This window comes from Ornithodoros turicata, chromosome 8 (assembly GCF_037126465.1).
Source record: "Ornithodoros turicata isolate Travis chromosome 8, ASM3712646v1, whole genome shotgun sequence".
NCBI classification, from domain to species: domain Eukaryota; kingdom Metazoa; phylum Arthropoda; class Arachnida; order Ixodida; family Argasidae; genus Ornithodoros; species Ornithodoros turicata.
The window spans coordinates 11,726,453-11,742,553 of NC_088208.1; the positions used below are offsets into that span (position 1 = coordinate 11,726,453).

Sequence of the window (16,101 nt, forward strand, 5' to 3'; positions counted from 1 at the left end):
TCGATTACCAGGCCAAATCTACAATGGAAGTAACGACAGACTAGTATAGCGCATTGGTTGTGAAATATATTGTGGCCAAATGGAAGGTGAGGCAGCCAACAATGTGAGGAGAGAATGAGATCACGGTCCATAATGTAAGTTAGAGTTCATCCACGAGATGGCCCTCATTTTCTTTGTAATAGATGTCAGCTGATGTTTGAGGCTGTCCCATGTGCTGTATGACCGTGTGTCGTCCGTCCAGAAAGCACACTGTGCCCTCGCATTGCGGAAGGGAATACTGCGACACGCTGTCGCACAGTTGGGGTACACCTCACTAGCACGCGCAATTTTCCGCAATTTTCTTTTCCGCAATTTTCTTTTGTCGCCGAAATCAAGCTCCCATCGCAAAGCAACCGCGAAACGAATGTCACGAACTCCAACAGGACAAATAATATGCGTCAGTTCCGCGGTCTGCTACGGCGGCGCCGCGACGCTCACCAGGGGCTCAGAATGCTCCGCGGCCGATATTTAACATCGGGATCATGGCGACATTTCAACGAATATCCATATATCTCGATAGAATTCCCCATTTTTTGGTACACACCGCAATATGGGCAAAAGAGCTTTGCAGCTTATTTTCGCTTTCGTCGTCCTTCAAAGTGACCTTGGAACGCCAACGTGTAGAATATGTTCGGAGGCAAACGTTGTTCTTCGATCTACTCTAATGGCCACTCTGTCGCCGAAAAAAAAACAACAAAAAAACAAAAAAACGCGGACACCACAGCGCTTTGAGCACCTTGCCGCAACACAGAACACCAACCTTGGAATACAGGTGCGTTCAAGAAGCTGTAAGTATACGCTAAAAAAAGTTGGAAGGGCCGCTCCTATGTTTCCTTCCTCCATGAAGCAGACAAAATATTCAGCACGTGTCATTCGGAACTCTCTTACGGATCCCTGCCCCATTGTCGTGAGCCACAGTGGTAGCCAGAGGGAGGGAAGGGTTGTGGGGGTCCAGCACCCTCCGACTGGCACATTTGGGAGTGGGAAAACATCGGAATCCTCCTCTCCCATAGAACACAGAACCCTCCCAATATATATATATATATATATTTCTTTCTTTTGCCTACGCTGCTGGCATGAAAGAAGATTAGCTGCAGCTTAGCTTTGGTTGCGAGTGACTTCGCGAAGACGATACCTACGAAGTCTTACCGCCGTGCCTCGTTATCGCACGCCTGCATGCTAGAGGCACACTTCACGTTACCAGCGTCCTCCACCGCGGGCGAAACTGCAACCGTGTGATCTGTAGGCCGACACAGTGCCCACAGAACCACTGAGGTCTAACTATTGAACGCGCGTTGACACAGACGCCATTGCGAGGATGTGGTTGGGCTTTACAACTTACCGTCTAAAGATGTCGCTGGCATGGAGCGTAGAGTATCTAAGAATCCTACTTTCCTCCGTACTAGTATTCACACCTGTATTGAAAAACGTTGTGATATATGCAGTATTTCACAGTTGAGCTAAGCACTGCTAAACTTTGCACTCCTGTTACCGACCTTCATTTTCTTCAGGCAGCTCCATTGCGTGTAGTGTCAGTGTTGCACAGCTCTGAAAGAAGGAATGCACCACTGAACATTTGAAGTGTTCTACGCGTGGTGGCGCTGCGCGAATATTCGGTTTTCCTTGGTTGCAACGTTCATTAAAGACAGCCCGCGTGATAAGAGTATTATATGTGAACATGACTTATCTCCCGCCCTCACCCACACGCACCCACAAAAGCTTGGTTCGTGATGAAGACCAGTTCCCTGAAATGTTCTGCTGTACGACATCGCTAACACTTCTGAAGAATGTAGGGAGTCTGTCATCTCTGGGAGACATATCCCTGAATTGCCACCGGTTATAGGTTACAGTACCGCCTGGTGCGATGAAACACCACAGCCATCAGCATCAAGTAGTGGATGCTAGCGTCATGACTGTTTCTGAAGTAAACATTGATACAGGAGTATGAATAAGACAGTATAATGTGTGAGTAACACCAGCACCAGTGGAAAGTAGTGGTGAAGATCAATAAACTTCAAACATACATCTTTTCGGAGCTCCATTCTAAATGACAACCCTCTTGACTGAGCCTTAAACACTAGTAAAAAAACATTTTCCACAGATGGGGAGAGTCGAGTCCGGATGATACCAGACGGGAACATGGTCAAGGTACCGAAAGGCACGTGATCTGCACATTGTACCAAGCGCTTCACTAATTGGCACATCCATGGCGCCCATCTTTTAATGCTGAGATTAAAAGACCACGAGAGGCTAAATATCCCCAGGGTTGCTGGTAAGAGTCGCAGAGCCATTATTGACGGAACTTCGGAAACAGCGGAGAAGCGCCAGCAACAGGTTGCCATGAGGGCCGGCCACAGTCCCCTGCATTGACAGACTATAACACAAGTTAGGACGGCTTCGGGAAAAGAATGGAGTGACGGTGGCAATCTGGGCATGTTGTGCGGGTGAGTGAACTTTGAGGTAATAGATGCTGGGTGTCAACGTGAGCACACGAACCAATATGTAGAGCCTCATGAAAAACGTTGTTTATTCCATCCCGCTCACATATGGACGCCTGTACATGGGACAGGCTGAACACAAGGCTGAGAGAACATGTGGCGTGCGTGCAGGGAGACACCTCATCTGGACACCTGTCTATCCGCTGTAGCGAGTGTGCATTTCAACCCAGCCTTGATAAAACAACAGTCAAAGCATTATATCAGTCAGAGACCTCTAGAACAATCGCGGGGGCCTTCCTGATTAGTGAACATGAGTCACGGATAAAAGCGTTTCTTTGTGCAGGCTGACGGAGGAAGAGGTTTGGTATTTGATGGACTAGGAGGAACTGATCCCTGAAAACAAAAGAATAACTGCGCTGCGGACTCCACGGCGCCTGGAGCACGTTGGCGTCCCCCACCTTACTGCAACACAGGACACCAAGTTTGGAATGCAGATGCGTTCAGCAGTACGAGCCTCAGAACTTGCGTTGACGCTACACCGACCGCGCTCGCTCATTGGTTAAGAGCATCCCCTGCTAGTCAGCTGTTCAGAGCTCTGAAGAAGCATTGCACACCAGGAAACTCGCGCGGTAATATGAAACACTCTATGCCCACGGTCAATTCCTAACCCCTCCCCTACCCACCCTGGGGGAACAGGTTTAAGTACCACAAAAATAAGAAAGCCCTCACACATTAAAAGAAAAAAGACAGGCGCTGACCACGAATGACCTCGCGGTCGTTATGCCGTCACCTGTCGTCCTTCTCATCCCTGCTACGTACTGGGGGAGTGAACGAGCGCGGCGGTGCCTGGATACGTTTCTTTTTTTCTTTTTCTTCTATTTGTGCCTGGGAAAAAACTACATGCATCATAATCTTTGGTGGTTGTCGAAAAATTGACGCATACACTTCCACCAGATCAGAAAATATTTCGGATGGCCCTCTGTAGTCCTTTAAGAGTATCCTGCCATGCTTACTAAACACAGACCACCACACAATAAACACAGATCTTCACCGCATAGCACGCTGTGCACCAACCATTGTCACGAATGACAGGGTTATCGCTTCTGATTGGAAGAGAGAGGGGGGCGGTCCTCCTTTTGCAGCAATTTGGATTTATGAAAATTGCAACAACGCGTACGCCCCCCTTTGTCTTGCAATCCCAAGCGGTAACCCTATATCATTCGTGGCAGTGGTTGGCGCACAGCGTCCTATGCGGTGAAGTTCTGGTCTTACAGTGCATCCCCCATCCCAACCTATCCCAGTACTGGAATGCTGTCTCATGAAATCACGAGTCATACCGGTTGCAATGATTAAACGATAACGTTTGTTTTGCGATCGTTCTGATCGCATGCGTGGACGAATAACGGTAGGTCTCATATGTGGAGCACACATTCGAGTGGTCATTTCGTGGCAACTTTTTTTGTCAGTTCTGGTTTGTTCTTGCCAGTGTTGCCGGACCCCGCGTGTTCGCGTGGCGCTTTGTGAGCACCAGGTGCATCCCACCTAGCACTTTTTTTTACCCGGCCTTGATACTACCGGGCAGCAGGGTTGCTGAACAACATCCGGTGTAGTTACATCCGCACTGCGAGGGTGACGAGTGCCCTCACGTCGAAATTAAAGTGTGTTAGCCATAGCATCAGATCGGATCTGGAAGGGGTAACCGGAAAAAGCCGTTGTCTTTTGCCGGAACCGAAGCGGGACCGAACCTAACCGATTTAGAAAATTTCGGTTACCGTTTCAAGATTGGTTTCAAAGCATCGAGAGTTCGAGGCTAACCGTTTTTTCATCTTACCTAAGTGCCTAAAAACGCCCGGTTCGTGCGACATTTTTTTGCAACCCGAGCCTTCAGTACAAGCGGAAATGCATAACTCGACACAAGCATCGATAGAAACAACGTTGAACAACTGTAGTCTCTAGTTTCGTTTGCGTGTGTAAAGGCGTTCCTGTCACAGCGTTGCAGCCAGGTACGACATGCGAAGAGAAATATTGCTTTCGGAACTTTCCTACAGTTTATTTTAGGGCATATATCTTGTGCAACGAAGCCGGTCTGAATGGGTGCGGAGCATCTTGAACCGATGTGTGTGTCCTCGTGGAGCTGAATCGGAACCATACCATTATACGTGATCCCGAGCCCAACCGAACCCAAGCGGGAAAAAAAGATCGGTTTGATGCTGTGGTGTTGCTACAAGAGGAAACGCGACCGCGATGCCGCTAACTTGATCCAAGCGACTAGAACCGTTAGATTCCTGGCACTCATGTTCGGAGGGACAGCGGTCACGTGATTACGAATTTCCGAACGCTAGACCGTGTTGCCATGAAATTTCCAGCCGAAATCGGCATTAGATAATGCACTCACCATGGAAGAGGCTTCAGACGCATCGGTGAAAGTAGTGCTATCCCTCCACAAGCCCTCAGTTCTGAGCACAAATCGATGCAGGAAAACGAAGAGCAGCAGGACCAAGTCGTAGAACGCGTAAGACGAGTCATGCCCGCTCAGCTCAGCAATCCCAACAATAAAAGATGTTCTCCAGTCGAAGGTGTCAAACTGGAAAATGTACTTGACTACCACGATGGCTTCGGTGTACGTGATGACGGTGATCCAGAACGTCTTGGACGGGCGGGGGACGGATAGCGAACCCCACAGGAAAGCCATGAGGGGAAGAGGAAGGGAAAGGAGGCTCGCGGTCATCATCTGGTTCACGACGATCGCCAGGTAACACGCTACCTCGGAATGCGACATTACAGCATAATAGCACGCGACGAAGAATCGGACGACCGACGGCCTATGTGTGGCAGATCCCCAGTGGGACGTTTCAGCACCGAGCCTGCAGATTAAACGTTTTCTTTGTCAATGCCTTACAGGGGCGCCGCACTCTCTGTAGACAGAGTTTTGTGACATAGCCTGCTGCTAGCCCATTCTCATTTGGTACGGCAGCGTAAAACCGTTTACACATATTCGCAGTCACTAAGTTTCGCGAAATCTGCATGATAAAATTGTGGTCTAGATTGGCTAATACTGTAGTACGAGCGCATTTAATAAGGGGAGAACAGCTCGTGATTTTGCCGCACAGCAGTTCAAATGCTTATTTTGAAAGTTTGCGATCGCAACATCGTTTGGCAGTGTACATTCTCCCTTGAAATTTTCCCGTAAAGTCCAAATTCGCGAAACCACCGTGGTGTCCATCGCATACTTCTAATTGGGCATATCTTGAAGCTGGCACGCGTAAGACTTTTGGTGGACGTTTGCATATGCATTGTCGGGCATACAAAAACTTAAGGAGATCCGGTAAAGCATAAAGAGGCGCAGTCTCAGATTACCTATCTGTTAGATAGCCTGGGGCGTCAGTACTCTTACGCCAAAATATTCGTCTGAATTGCGCTAATTAAAAATCGAATTTGTGTATTTAATTCAATTTTAAATTTCGGACAACACTGCGTCGAAGTTGTCACCAACAACGCATTCCTCGTCGAGGAAGCCGGCAGTAAAACTGCATTCAGGGACTTTCCCAGGACTTCGATTGGTGCTGGCGGAATACAGGGGAGTGTACCACGTTGTCTTCATTACGTCAGCACTGTACCGCAGGTATACATTCGAAGACTGGAATAGAAACCAACAACAGCTTTATTTTGAGATGGAGAGCGGGGAGGTTCATCGCCACAGGCGATACTCTACCCCATTGCTGGTGGGGATGTGGGGAATGAAACAATGGGCCCCTTCACAATAACGATAGAAGTCCGATGGTGTCCAGAAATGTTAAAAGAGCTTTGAGTGCAGATCGTTGCTGGGTTGAATTGGGCCAGGGACAAAGCAATTTCGATAGGGGGAAGGGGCGAGAGTCCAGCTGACTAAGAGGCTCGGAGAGTGCGGTTCGGGAAGGTTGGTAGTGGGGGCAATGACGAAGAATGTGCTACAGATCCTCTAGAGCACCACAGTGGCAGCAGGGCGTGGGCAACTGCAGGGGCGTTAAAATGGTTATCCTAGCTAGTCCTCGGTGTAACGCACCTGGAATTGTTACGAAAAAAAAAAAAGAAAAAAGAAACGCCGCAGGCTGTCGGCAACCACTTAACGCGGCTGGTATTATGACAGGTGCTGAGACTAATACGCCATCCAGCGACGGCGCCCTCATGGTGAATTCCATTCTCAACACTTTCCACAGTTTGATCAAGCATGCAGGCGTACACTTGCATATTCTGTTTCTGTCACAGGCAAGTCTCTTTTTTGTACGTCCTTTCCCCCGCTCATTTTGCTTTTTGTTCTGCCACACCGTGTCAATACGATCTGATACCGCAAAGTACAGTCCCCCGTAAACATTAATCTTTTACTAACGGGCTTCATGGCGCAGTTGGCGTTTTAAATATGACGCTACTGACACATTCACTAGTTCACACTGTGAAACTCGAAAGTTCGATAATTATGGCCAAGATGAACTGAACGTGAAGAATCAAGACACTGTAACTTCAAAACGCAAAATTAAGGTGACGTGTGTGCATAATCATTGGACCAACAGCAAGAACGAGCCTATTTTGGTGAGTTAAACGGACACTACACCCCGCGGGGCGTTCGACAAGAAATTTCTGGGGAGTGCCGAGCAATTATTATTTTTCTTTTTTTTTTGTGGGGGGGGGGGTGCTAGGAATATCCCCTGCGGATAACACTGAGTGTAAAACGAAAGAAGTTGGCTACGTGTCGACTACGTAGCCATCACGAGCAGCAAGTCAGTCGTGAATATAATCAGCGTTGCTTGACGAGTTGGCAATTGTTTCCCACCAGTCGTCGCTTCGAGCCGATTTATTAAAGGAGGAGGAAAAACCTAACCATTCTCTGTCACATTTGTAACTCGTTTCGGAGGGTTTAGGAGCAACAAGCTGTTAAACAATGCATTCAACATAACCTTTCTTCCTGCCCGCTGTTTAAAGTACATTTAATCACTCAAAGTGCATTGCATCATTCACCAGAATGGTTAGCGCAGAACGTGTTGAGTAGTAAAGTTGGGTATCAGAGTGTGCGATACAGGACAGTGAAATATTTATCTAAAATTTTCATTCTGTTATGTTTCTAAATTTTATTGATAATATTGTCCGGCGATGGAAGCGTAACACCCGTACCGTCAAAGCCTTTGACTTCAAGCATGGGTTATACACATCGTCATTATCATCATCGTGACATATTTGATCATCTGGTACTCACAAGCAAGATTCTGGAAGATGTTCCTGTGATGACCCTTGCGTTTCTTCGTAACGCCTGTTTTCGTAAGAAATAGAGAGAGGTTGTTCCATTTGAACGAGATGGCCGGAACGTGGTTAGATCCAGGAATGTCTTCTATGCTCACAAAGCAGCAGCAAAGATTACTGACGTATAATGCTCCATTTTTAACAAATGTAATTCGGCATTTAGTCGTATCGATAGCAAAATAATGGCATGTTTGTGCAACCACCAAACTGGTTCTGAGCGCGTTCCACTTCGCTTTGGGACGAATCGGCATGATTCAGCACTTTTTTTAAACATCTTGTACGCTTGTACTGCGTTATTCACACTGGAAGACACCAGGACCATCGTTCAGGACGCAAGAGCTCTAGCTACTAACAAAAGTTAAGTTGCGTATTTGGTATTCAGTTTGTTGTCTGTAGCCAGAAGCCGACGACGTTTGTTCGGACTGTGAGCGCCAGCGGAGTGTTCTGGAAGCGGACAATTACAGTCACGAAGCAGGAAATAAACGTGAGGTTATTTCCGTCTTGAATCTTATTATCATGCAGAAAAGTCGGTTCTACGCTGGCGACGAGTGAGGACATGACGGCATCGAAACAACAGGCAAGCATGTCGCTAGGACGGTCATATTATCAAGCAGAAAAGTCCGTTCTACAGGTTAGTACTGTGGGAGAAGCGTGTGAACGATTATCTAATCGCGTGCCCGACAACCTCGTAATCTGCGGATTGTTGATAGCAGCTACAGTTTTCAGTAGATATCGGTGGCACGTGTTGGCAAAAGAGGGCGGGGTCTTTGTTTAAAAACGATGCCGCGGTTGGTACGGGGGCGTTTTTCCCTCGGGACGTCGCCAGGAGCAGACCGCTTTGGCTTGGCACGGAAAACTTTCATATTGTACCCGGTGTTCTGTTGGTATGTTATTAAATGACTGTTAGTATAATCAGAGTTTGGTTTACTTCTCCAGCAGACGGATTCCCATAGTACATACTGTACATATTACCGCAATGGAAGCGCACGCATTAAGCGCAAGATTTTCGTTAAATATCTACAGCGGTTGTTCAAGACCGATACTTTTGTTCGAGCAACATGTGGGAGTCAAGGGCCCAGGGGCATTACGTGAGGGGTGGACAAAAAAGTGGCGAGTTCAGTAAGTGGTACAAAACCAATCTACAAAAACGCCTGCGAGCTTCTATTATAGCACAAACTTAAACTTATACAATGTTTACACCTACTGTTATATAACATGCTAGAAAGCAAGGGGGGAAAAGAGAGACTGAAAAGAGAAACTTTCCAAAAAGATATCCACTGAAAATATGTTCATAGTTCGTCCCGGAATGCACTCTGATTAACAATGTCTACAATGCGCTGTGGAAGACTATTCCAATCAATATTGCAGATGGAACAAAAGAATGAAGAAAATTATTTGTGCGGCAAGGAACTTGTTTTATTTTTTTGTAGTGGTCGACGCGGTTGGAAACGTAGTCTGGGTTAAGAAACAACCCGTGAGAAAGTGTGGGATGGTGGTACATCTTGTGTATTAAGCACAGCCTAGCAATTCTACGTCTATTGCTGAGAAGTGGCATGTTGAAACTGGTTTTCAATGACGACACACACTCTAAAAACTGAACTTCACCGCATAGCACGCTGTGCGCGAAGCATTGCCACGATTAATAGCGTTATCACTTCTGATTCGAGGAGACAGGGAGGCGTACGCCTTTTTGTGTCAATTTGGATATATGATAATTGACACAAAAAGGCGTACGCCTCCCTCTCTCCTCGAATCAGAAACGATAACCCTATCATTCGTGGCAATGGTTGGCGCAGAGCGTGCTATGCGGTGAAGTTCAGTTTTTAGAGTGCACTGGTGGACCGTGAATATGAGGAGGAGATAAAGCGCACAGCCCTGTTCTGGATGGCTTCAATGGATGACATTAGGTTAAGGGGATGTGGGCTCCAGATGGTGGAAGCATATTCAACCTTGGGTCTTACGAAAGCTTCGTAAGCCCGGAGGCGACCGTGAGGAGGACAGAGGCGCAGATTCCGTTTGATGTAGCCTAAGGCTCGGTTGGGATCCGCTGTTATTGAATTTACGTGGGTGGCCCAGTGCAGATCTTTTGTAATTGTGACATCAAGATATTTGATACTATACCAATACTATACCACCAGGACTTCGCGCTTCCTGGAGAACTGAACTATTTTACTCTTGGAGCTATTGAGTTGCATCTGCCTTTGGGAGCACCACCTTCCTGTGTTACAAAGGTCCCGCTGCAGCTCAATTTGATCTTGCAAATCCGACACTGTTCTGTAGACGACGCAATCGTCCGTCCGCGAAAAGCCGCATGGTTGAGAGGGATGATAGGGAGAGATCGTTGATGTAAAGCACACTGTAAAAAATTTCACCGTAAAAAAAACGGGCAAATGCAAGGAAAGTTGGCTGCCAAACATTGGCCGTTTTTTTTACGGTGGCCCCGTATAAGTTGTGCCCGTGAAAAATACTGCATTGGCCAGTAATTTTAACAGGCATACGCCGTGTAGCATTACTGTGCTGTGGTCGTTAAAAAAACTGCATTGGCCAGTAATTTTAACTGGCATATGCCGTGTACCCTTATCGTGCTGTGCCCATCCCTGGAGCCCCACTTTTTTTTTTTCTACATACAGTCGTAGCAATGAGAGCAGTTTAAGTAATGACCATGCGTAACACATTGTGATGTTTGTCACATCGGGATTTATTTTCTATGTACATATGATGAAAATGCGCCAATCACCTCTGGCATCAAGACACTGCAAAGAGAAAGGAAACTGTTACAGGGAGCAGGGCATTTGACATGCAGTTATACTCACTGTTTATTTTTTCAAAGGAAGAACATTCGAAGGAACCATGTGCACCCATCAGTCAGCTCTGGCATCAAAACTCTGCAAAGAGAAAGGAAACTGTTACAGGGAGCAGGGCATTTGACATGCAGTTATACTCACTGTTTATTTTTTCAAAGGAAGAACATTCGAAGGAACCATGTGCACCCATCAGTCAGCTCTGGCGTCAAAACTCTGCAAAGAGAAAGGAAACTGTTACAGGGAGCAGGGCAATTAACATGCAGTTATACTCACCGTTTATTTTTTCAAAGGAAGAACATTCGAAGGAACCATGTGCACCCATCAGTCAGCTCTGGCGTCAAAACACTGCAAAGAGAACAGAAACTGTCACAGGTAGCAGGGCAATTGACATGCAGTTATACTCACCGTTTATTTTTTCAAAGGAAGAACATTCGAAGGAACCATGTGCACCCATCAGTCAGCTCTGGCATCAAAACACTGCAAAGAGAAAGGAAACTGTTACAGGGAGCAGGGCAATTAACATGCAGTTATACTCACCGTTTATTTTTTCAAAGGAAGAACATTCGAAGGAGCCATGTGCACCCATCAGTCAGCTCTGGCATCAAAACACTGCAAAGAGAAAGGAGATTATACTCACAGTTTTATTTTTTCAATGGAAGAACATATGAAGGTGCACACAAAACGCGGAGACGGCACGGAACTTCTTCTGGCAGCGTTCATAAGGACATCTGATCATGACCCTCTCGTATGTGCTGCTTCATATGTGACACTATCTCTATATTCGTAGTGAACTGACGCGAGCACGAATGGACGTGACATACTTTCGTGGTTTTGGAGAGCAAATCGATTCGAGGCGACCGTCCTGATGTGTTCTTGTAACGTCCCAAAATGTGACATCTGAGTGTTGCATAGTTCGCCGCCGTGTACACACATAATGCATGACAACACGGTATTCTGCTCGCTTCATGTACATGTCTACAGTGGTCAACGTAGCCCATCAGAGTGTTAAAAACACAAGGGCACCTTCCGCAACGATACATTACAATAAGAGCGCCTTGATCACCCTACGAGCCAGGACGCATGACACACGGAGATCTGAAACTAGGGAGAAGCCTCACAGCAAACGCCACGATTTACTGGTGTCCCATAAGTTCAACAAAAACAAGGCATACGGTGCACCACGCTCAAATCGCAAAGAACAGGATGTGCGAACAGAAATGTGCTTACCTGGCTACGTGCATTCACGAGATTTACAACGACCACTTCGTTCTTCTTCCTCAACGATCGTCCGCGCACGATGTTCGGCGTCCGGCTGTTGTGAATGACGGCAATGACCCGTACTTGGCTTGGCCTTGCCTCCGCATTGAAATTTTTGGCCGGCGCATGATGATGGCGCCACCGTTTTACGTAGTTTTCGCAGTATTTGTGATTACGGTAACACGCCGTCGTCAGATACTACTAAACGCCCGTAGAAATCACAGTATTTTTTTACAGTGCAGGAAGAGAAGGGGACCAAGAACTGTACCCTGTGGTACACCAGATGTTACGTTCGTTGGGGGAGATGAAGAATCGTTAACTAAGCAGAACTAAGAGGCGAATCCAGTTAATTAGTGGAGGATGAATTCCTTAGCAGGACAATTTGTACAGTAACCGAGAATCGGGTACGCGGTCAAGCGCTCTGGAGAAGTCTAGAAAAATGACATCGGTTTGAGTGCCAACATTCATTGCTGCATGTATATCATTAACTCTGCAAGTTGGGTCTCACACGAGAACCCTTTCCTGAATCCGTTTGAGACGAATTTGAGAACAAGAATAGTACGCATGCGCGAAAATCTAGTCGTAGCGGGACCATATTGGTCGGCACGTGAAATGGAAGCACGCATGCGACGTAGGGCCAGTTTGGCGCTGCAACCTGCTCTATAGTCTTCGTCTGCTCTCTAGTCGGCCTACTCTAGTTTTCGCCTTTCACGTTTTTTCCCGGCCAACATACTGCTGTCCTACTCAACGTGTTTCGTTGAGTGTCACATGCTTCGCTTTTTATTTTGTGCAAGCTTGGAATCATTCATCATGCAATGCTTTGCACGTAAGAAAATTTCATAAACGGGTGGAAATGGCCTAACTTCGATATGTGTATTTGCCATAGACAGGATTGTCTGATGACGTTATTATCTGCTTCCTTCTCTGTACAATTTTATTTGCGACTTTTCATTTTGATTAGCGTAACTCGACGACATAACTTCGACTTGGACGACCAGTGCCAACGATTGAAAAAAACACCACGGAGCGAAGAAATTGATGGTCATTCATAAGGCGAAAAATCACCATAACGCATTTGGACAGATTCCATTCTACGCACAAGCTGTTATACTGTTAATATGGCTTGATCCATAAACTTCAATCAAGAATGCCGTAATCACAAGGAAAGAAAAAAAAAACAGTTGAGTCACAACGCATTGTGGGTACACTTCAGCACGATTCTTTCCCCGTTTCCTTCAGAGTTCCTAGCATATAGTATGTTCATGTGTTGAAATTAGATTTTACAAATACATTGCAGCTCGAACCCTGTTCGGATGTTTACGAATTTTTACAATCTTTTCTTAACGAGTTGGTATCGCAAGAAGGAACCGGACGCAAGACACACACGGACAGGAACCTTCACTAAAATCTTTCCCGGAGCCATCCTCGCGAAAGGCCTGCGTGGCGCCTTCTGCTTTCCACTCCCGCCACCTGCATCACCACACCTCACGTGATACCCAACGTTGCTTGACGCTTCTTCCCTGACTCACTGCTGCGCGATATCTGGGGCGGACGGCGCACGCATGCTATCCGATGCTAATCTCCGCATGTACAGCTGTAGCTGTAAAACTTTAGGGTAGTCTCAAATATCGGATATCGCTCTATCCATGTAATGCATCCCGCCTTCAAACATTTATGCTCCAAAGCGTCACCGCGAGATATATCTGTGAGATACAAAGACAGCAAAGTATTTCAACACCCAGAAAGCGTGTCGAGTAGCCTACTACCTCTTCCGCAAGTTTGGATGCGAAACATTATCTTCTGGGCAATACGGCCACGTCTCCTATACGACGCCGATGAACACGTGACGTCGATTACCAGCACGATCGAAGCAGGATGTAAGTAAATATTGCTGGAGTTTTGCTGGAAACATTGCTAGATTGCTAATGTCAGCCTTCTATGTAAGTTCCATGTCAGTGCAGTGACCAAACTACTCGATAAAAATCGGTATCATAAAGGTTAACTTACTCATGAAAGTGGTGCGTTGGCGAAGCCGTGTGGACTTTGTTTGTTTCGGTGGCTAGGCCGCTCGTATACTAATACAGAAAGAAAAAAAAATGCGTCATCAGTATATCGGCGGCCGTTTGTGCAGCTGTATTTCAGACGGATTAATGTGTGCACTTGCACAGTGCACTTTTGACATCGAGGAGAAACCTCTACGGCGTTCGACGACATGTACACCTACCCTACAAGAAATACTCAGTAGGATGAGAAAATATCGCAGTAACTCACCTCCTCATTGCATCGGATTCCTTGTTTACATTTAGGAACAATAAGGAGATATGTTGCGTATTTCTTGCTCTGTGTCCATCATTTCCTTATTGTTCCTAAATGTAGACAAGGAGTCCGAGGGAGGCAATGAGGAGCTGAGTTACTGCTGCATTTTCTCATCCTACTGAGTATTTTTTGTAGGGTGGGTGTACATGGCGTCGAACACCGTAGAGGTTTCTCCTCGACGTCGAAAGTCGAATTTGTCAGTGTATTTCATGGTGTGCTGTGCATTATTTGATCTTGCGTGGCATCAGAAGTTAGTATGTCCATGTTAAATTCCATCTCAGGAATTGTTGTACACACCCGTCTGAAAGGCTCCGAGCAGAGTTGTACAAGTTACCAAGGTCATTTAAATAAATACAGTTATGCTCGCTACCCTCATCAAAAAGGGGAAATAAATACGTTACTCGTTATAAACTTGGTAATCGCAAGTAACAAGTCAGTGTCTCGCTACGAGGACACCGCGTGAAAGTGCGAAATTAACTTGCGCTTTATTTTTATGAAACTTCTGTGCTTTTTTGATGAACTGCATTTAACCACAGACTAATATTCAGGATTGAAATTTGGACTTAAATCGCTTAAAAGTCTAACGAAATAACGAGGGGCGGGTCACCCGCTAAGGCGCCACCTTGACGCAATTGCTTTGTTGCCAGAAAAATAAGTCAACAGTAGGAGGATCGTTCAGAGTTTACTGAAGACTTCCGCTTATTCGTCATAGCTTCCTATTGCCTGTTTGTCTTAATGAAAAATTGTCTGTTTCTCACCTGCATTTTATACAGTCGCTTCTCCTCCCCCAAGCGCCTGACGACGTAGCGGTAGTCACGTGATACCTCGTTCAACTTGGCTGTGCAAGTGATGAGCATGCTGTCGATAAGGGCCATCAAAAAGGCTACGTGGCCTAACAGCCGCCGTGACAGACGTTCTTCCCTGGGTTCTCTTCCTCTTGAGCCAGTTGGAGGCAGTCCAGCAGTCTCGGCCGCAGATGGGCGCTTGGAAATTTCTGCCGTGTGGGCGGTCTCCGACTTTGCTGTTGCTGGGATTAGCGGGTGCGCTTCCTGCAACGTATGGTAATGCACGGTAGAGCACGTGTCACGTAGAGCTGCGGTGTCGCAGCCACGTTTAAGTCACAGAGACCGCAGCCACGTCGGGGATACTCTCCAATGCATTGCTCCGTAGACAGAAGCGTGCTGGGCTAACACAATGCATTCTGGACAGGTCCTGGTCTCACGTCACAGCAAACGTCAACACACAATCCATGACGACGAGGTAGGGACGATAATAGACAAACACAAACACGGTTTGTGTTTGTCTGTTATCGTCCCTACCTCTCGGGTTTTCAAGTCATGGATCGTCCCCACCAGCTCGCTTGCTACCTAACTTTCCTCTCGTCAACACCCAGACGTGATGTCAAACATGGAAGCGGCCAAACTGTTCGTCGTTTCTCTTCCCCGTTTTGAACGTCTTTCGCTCGGTGAGTAAAGCGCGCATACTGGCACATGAGGCCTCGTTCTTCTGACCATTTCTAAAGATGCGATGACAGTCCCACGTTAAGGCGAACTCAGACGATGCGATGTATGAAGGAGAAATGGGCCACCATGTCGCGGAAGGGGCACCGTATACTAGTTCACGTTGGAAAATACGTTAATCACTTGGCCCTATATAACGACGGGATTATGTCGGTGTGATATACCGCGAGCGTGAGCTATGACGTGTGACCACGACAGGATGAGGTTTACTGGAGACAGGGGATCCCCACGTGCTACGTCAAACGCAAATATGCAACAATGGCTGAGCAGACACATCACTGGGTATTGAGAAGGCAAAGATCGTAAAGACATCTCTTTCTTACAGCACACTATAATCGCATGCGGAGGAGCACCTTTGTCCAAGTGCTGCAGCCCTATAGCTACAGCCCAATACGCCTTATTCATAAGTGCTGCCATCTCGTGGTGGCGGCTGGCGGCGGCGCCATGTTTGAGTAT

General features: G+C 46.8%; 1 protein-coding gene and 1 long non-coding RNA gene across 5 annotated transcripts in view; both read right to left on the reverse strand.

The window, feature by feature from the left end:
* Window positions 1–16,101, reverse strand: part of LOC135366458 (piezo-type mechanosensitive ion channel component-like) — a 70,470-nt gene that overhangs the window by 9,015 nt on the left and 45,354 nt on the right. For all 3 annotated transcript variants that reach the window (XM_064599174.1, XM_064599173.1, XM_064599172.1), the window contains 6 exons: window positions 14,884–15,174; window positions 13,817–13,884; window positions 7,705–7,758; window positions 4,873–5,341; window positions 1,536–1,587; window positions 1,382–1,454 (listed from right to left, as the gene is read on the reverse strand). In XM_064599174.1, coding sequence (XP_064455244.1) covers window positions 1,382–1,454; window positions 1,536–1,587; window positions 4,873–5,341; window positions 7,705–7,758; window positions 13,817–13,884; window positions 14,884–15,174 — 1,007 coding nt within the window. The remainder of the gene's footprint in view (window positions 1–1,381; window positions 1,455–1,535; window positions 1,588–4,872; window positions 5,342–7,704; window positions 7,759–13,816; window positions 13,885–14,883; window positions 15,175–16,101) is intronic.
* On the reverse strand, window positions 10,423–13,805 carry LOC135366459 (uncharacterized). Of its 2 annotated transcripts, XR_010414171.1 has the most exons (7): window positions 11,780–13,805; window positions 11,090–11,161; window positions 10,958–11,029; window positions 10,826–10,897; window positions 10,694–10,765; window positions 10,562–10,633; window positions 10,423–10,501 (listed from the first exon to the last, which is right to left on the reverse strand). It is a non-coding gene; the product is annotated as an uncharacterized LOC135366459 (long non-coding RNA). The 2 variants fall into 2 exon arrangements; XR_010414170.1 differs by having other exon boundaries at window positions 10,826–11,029.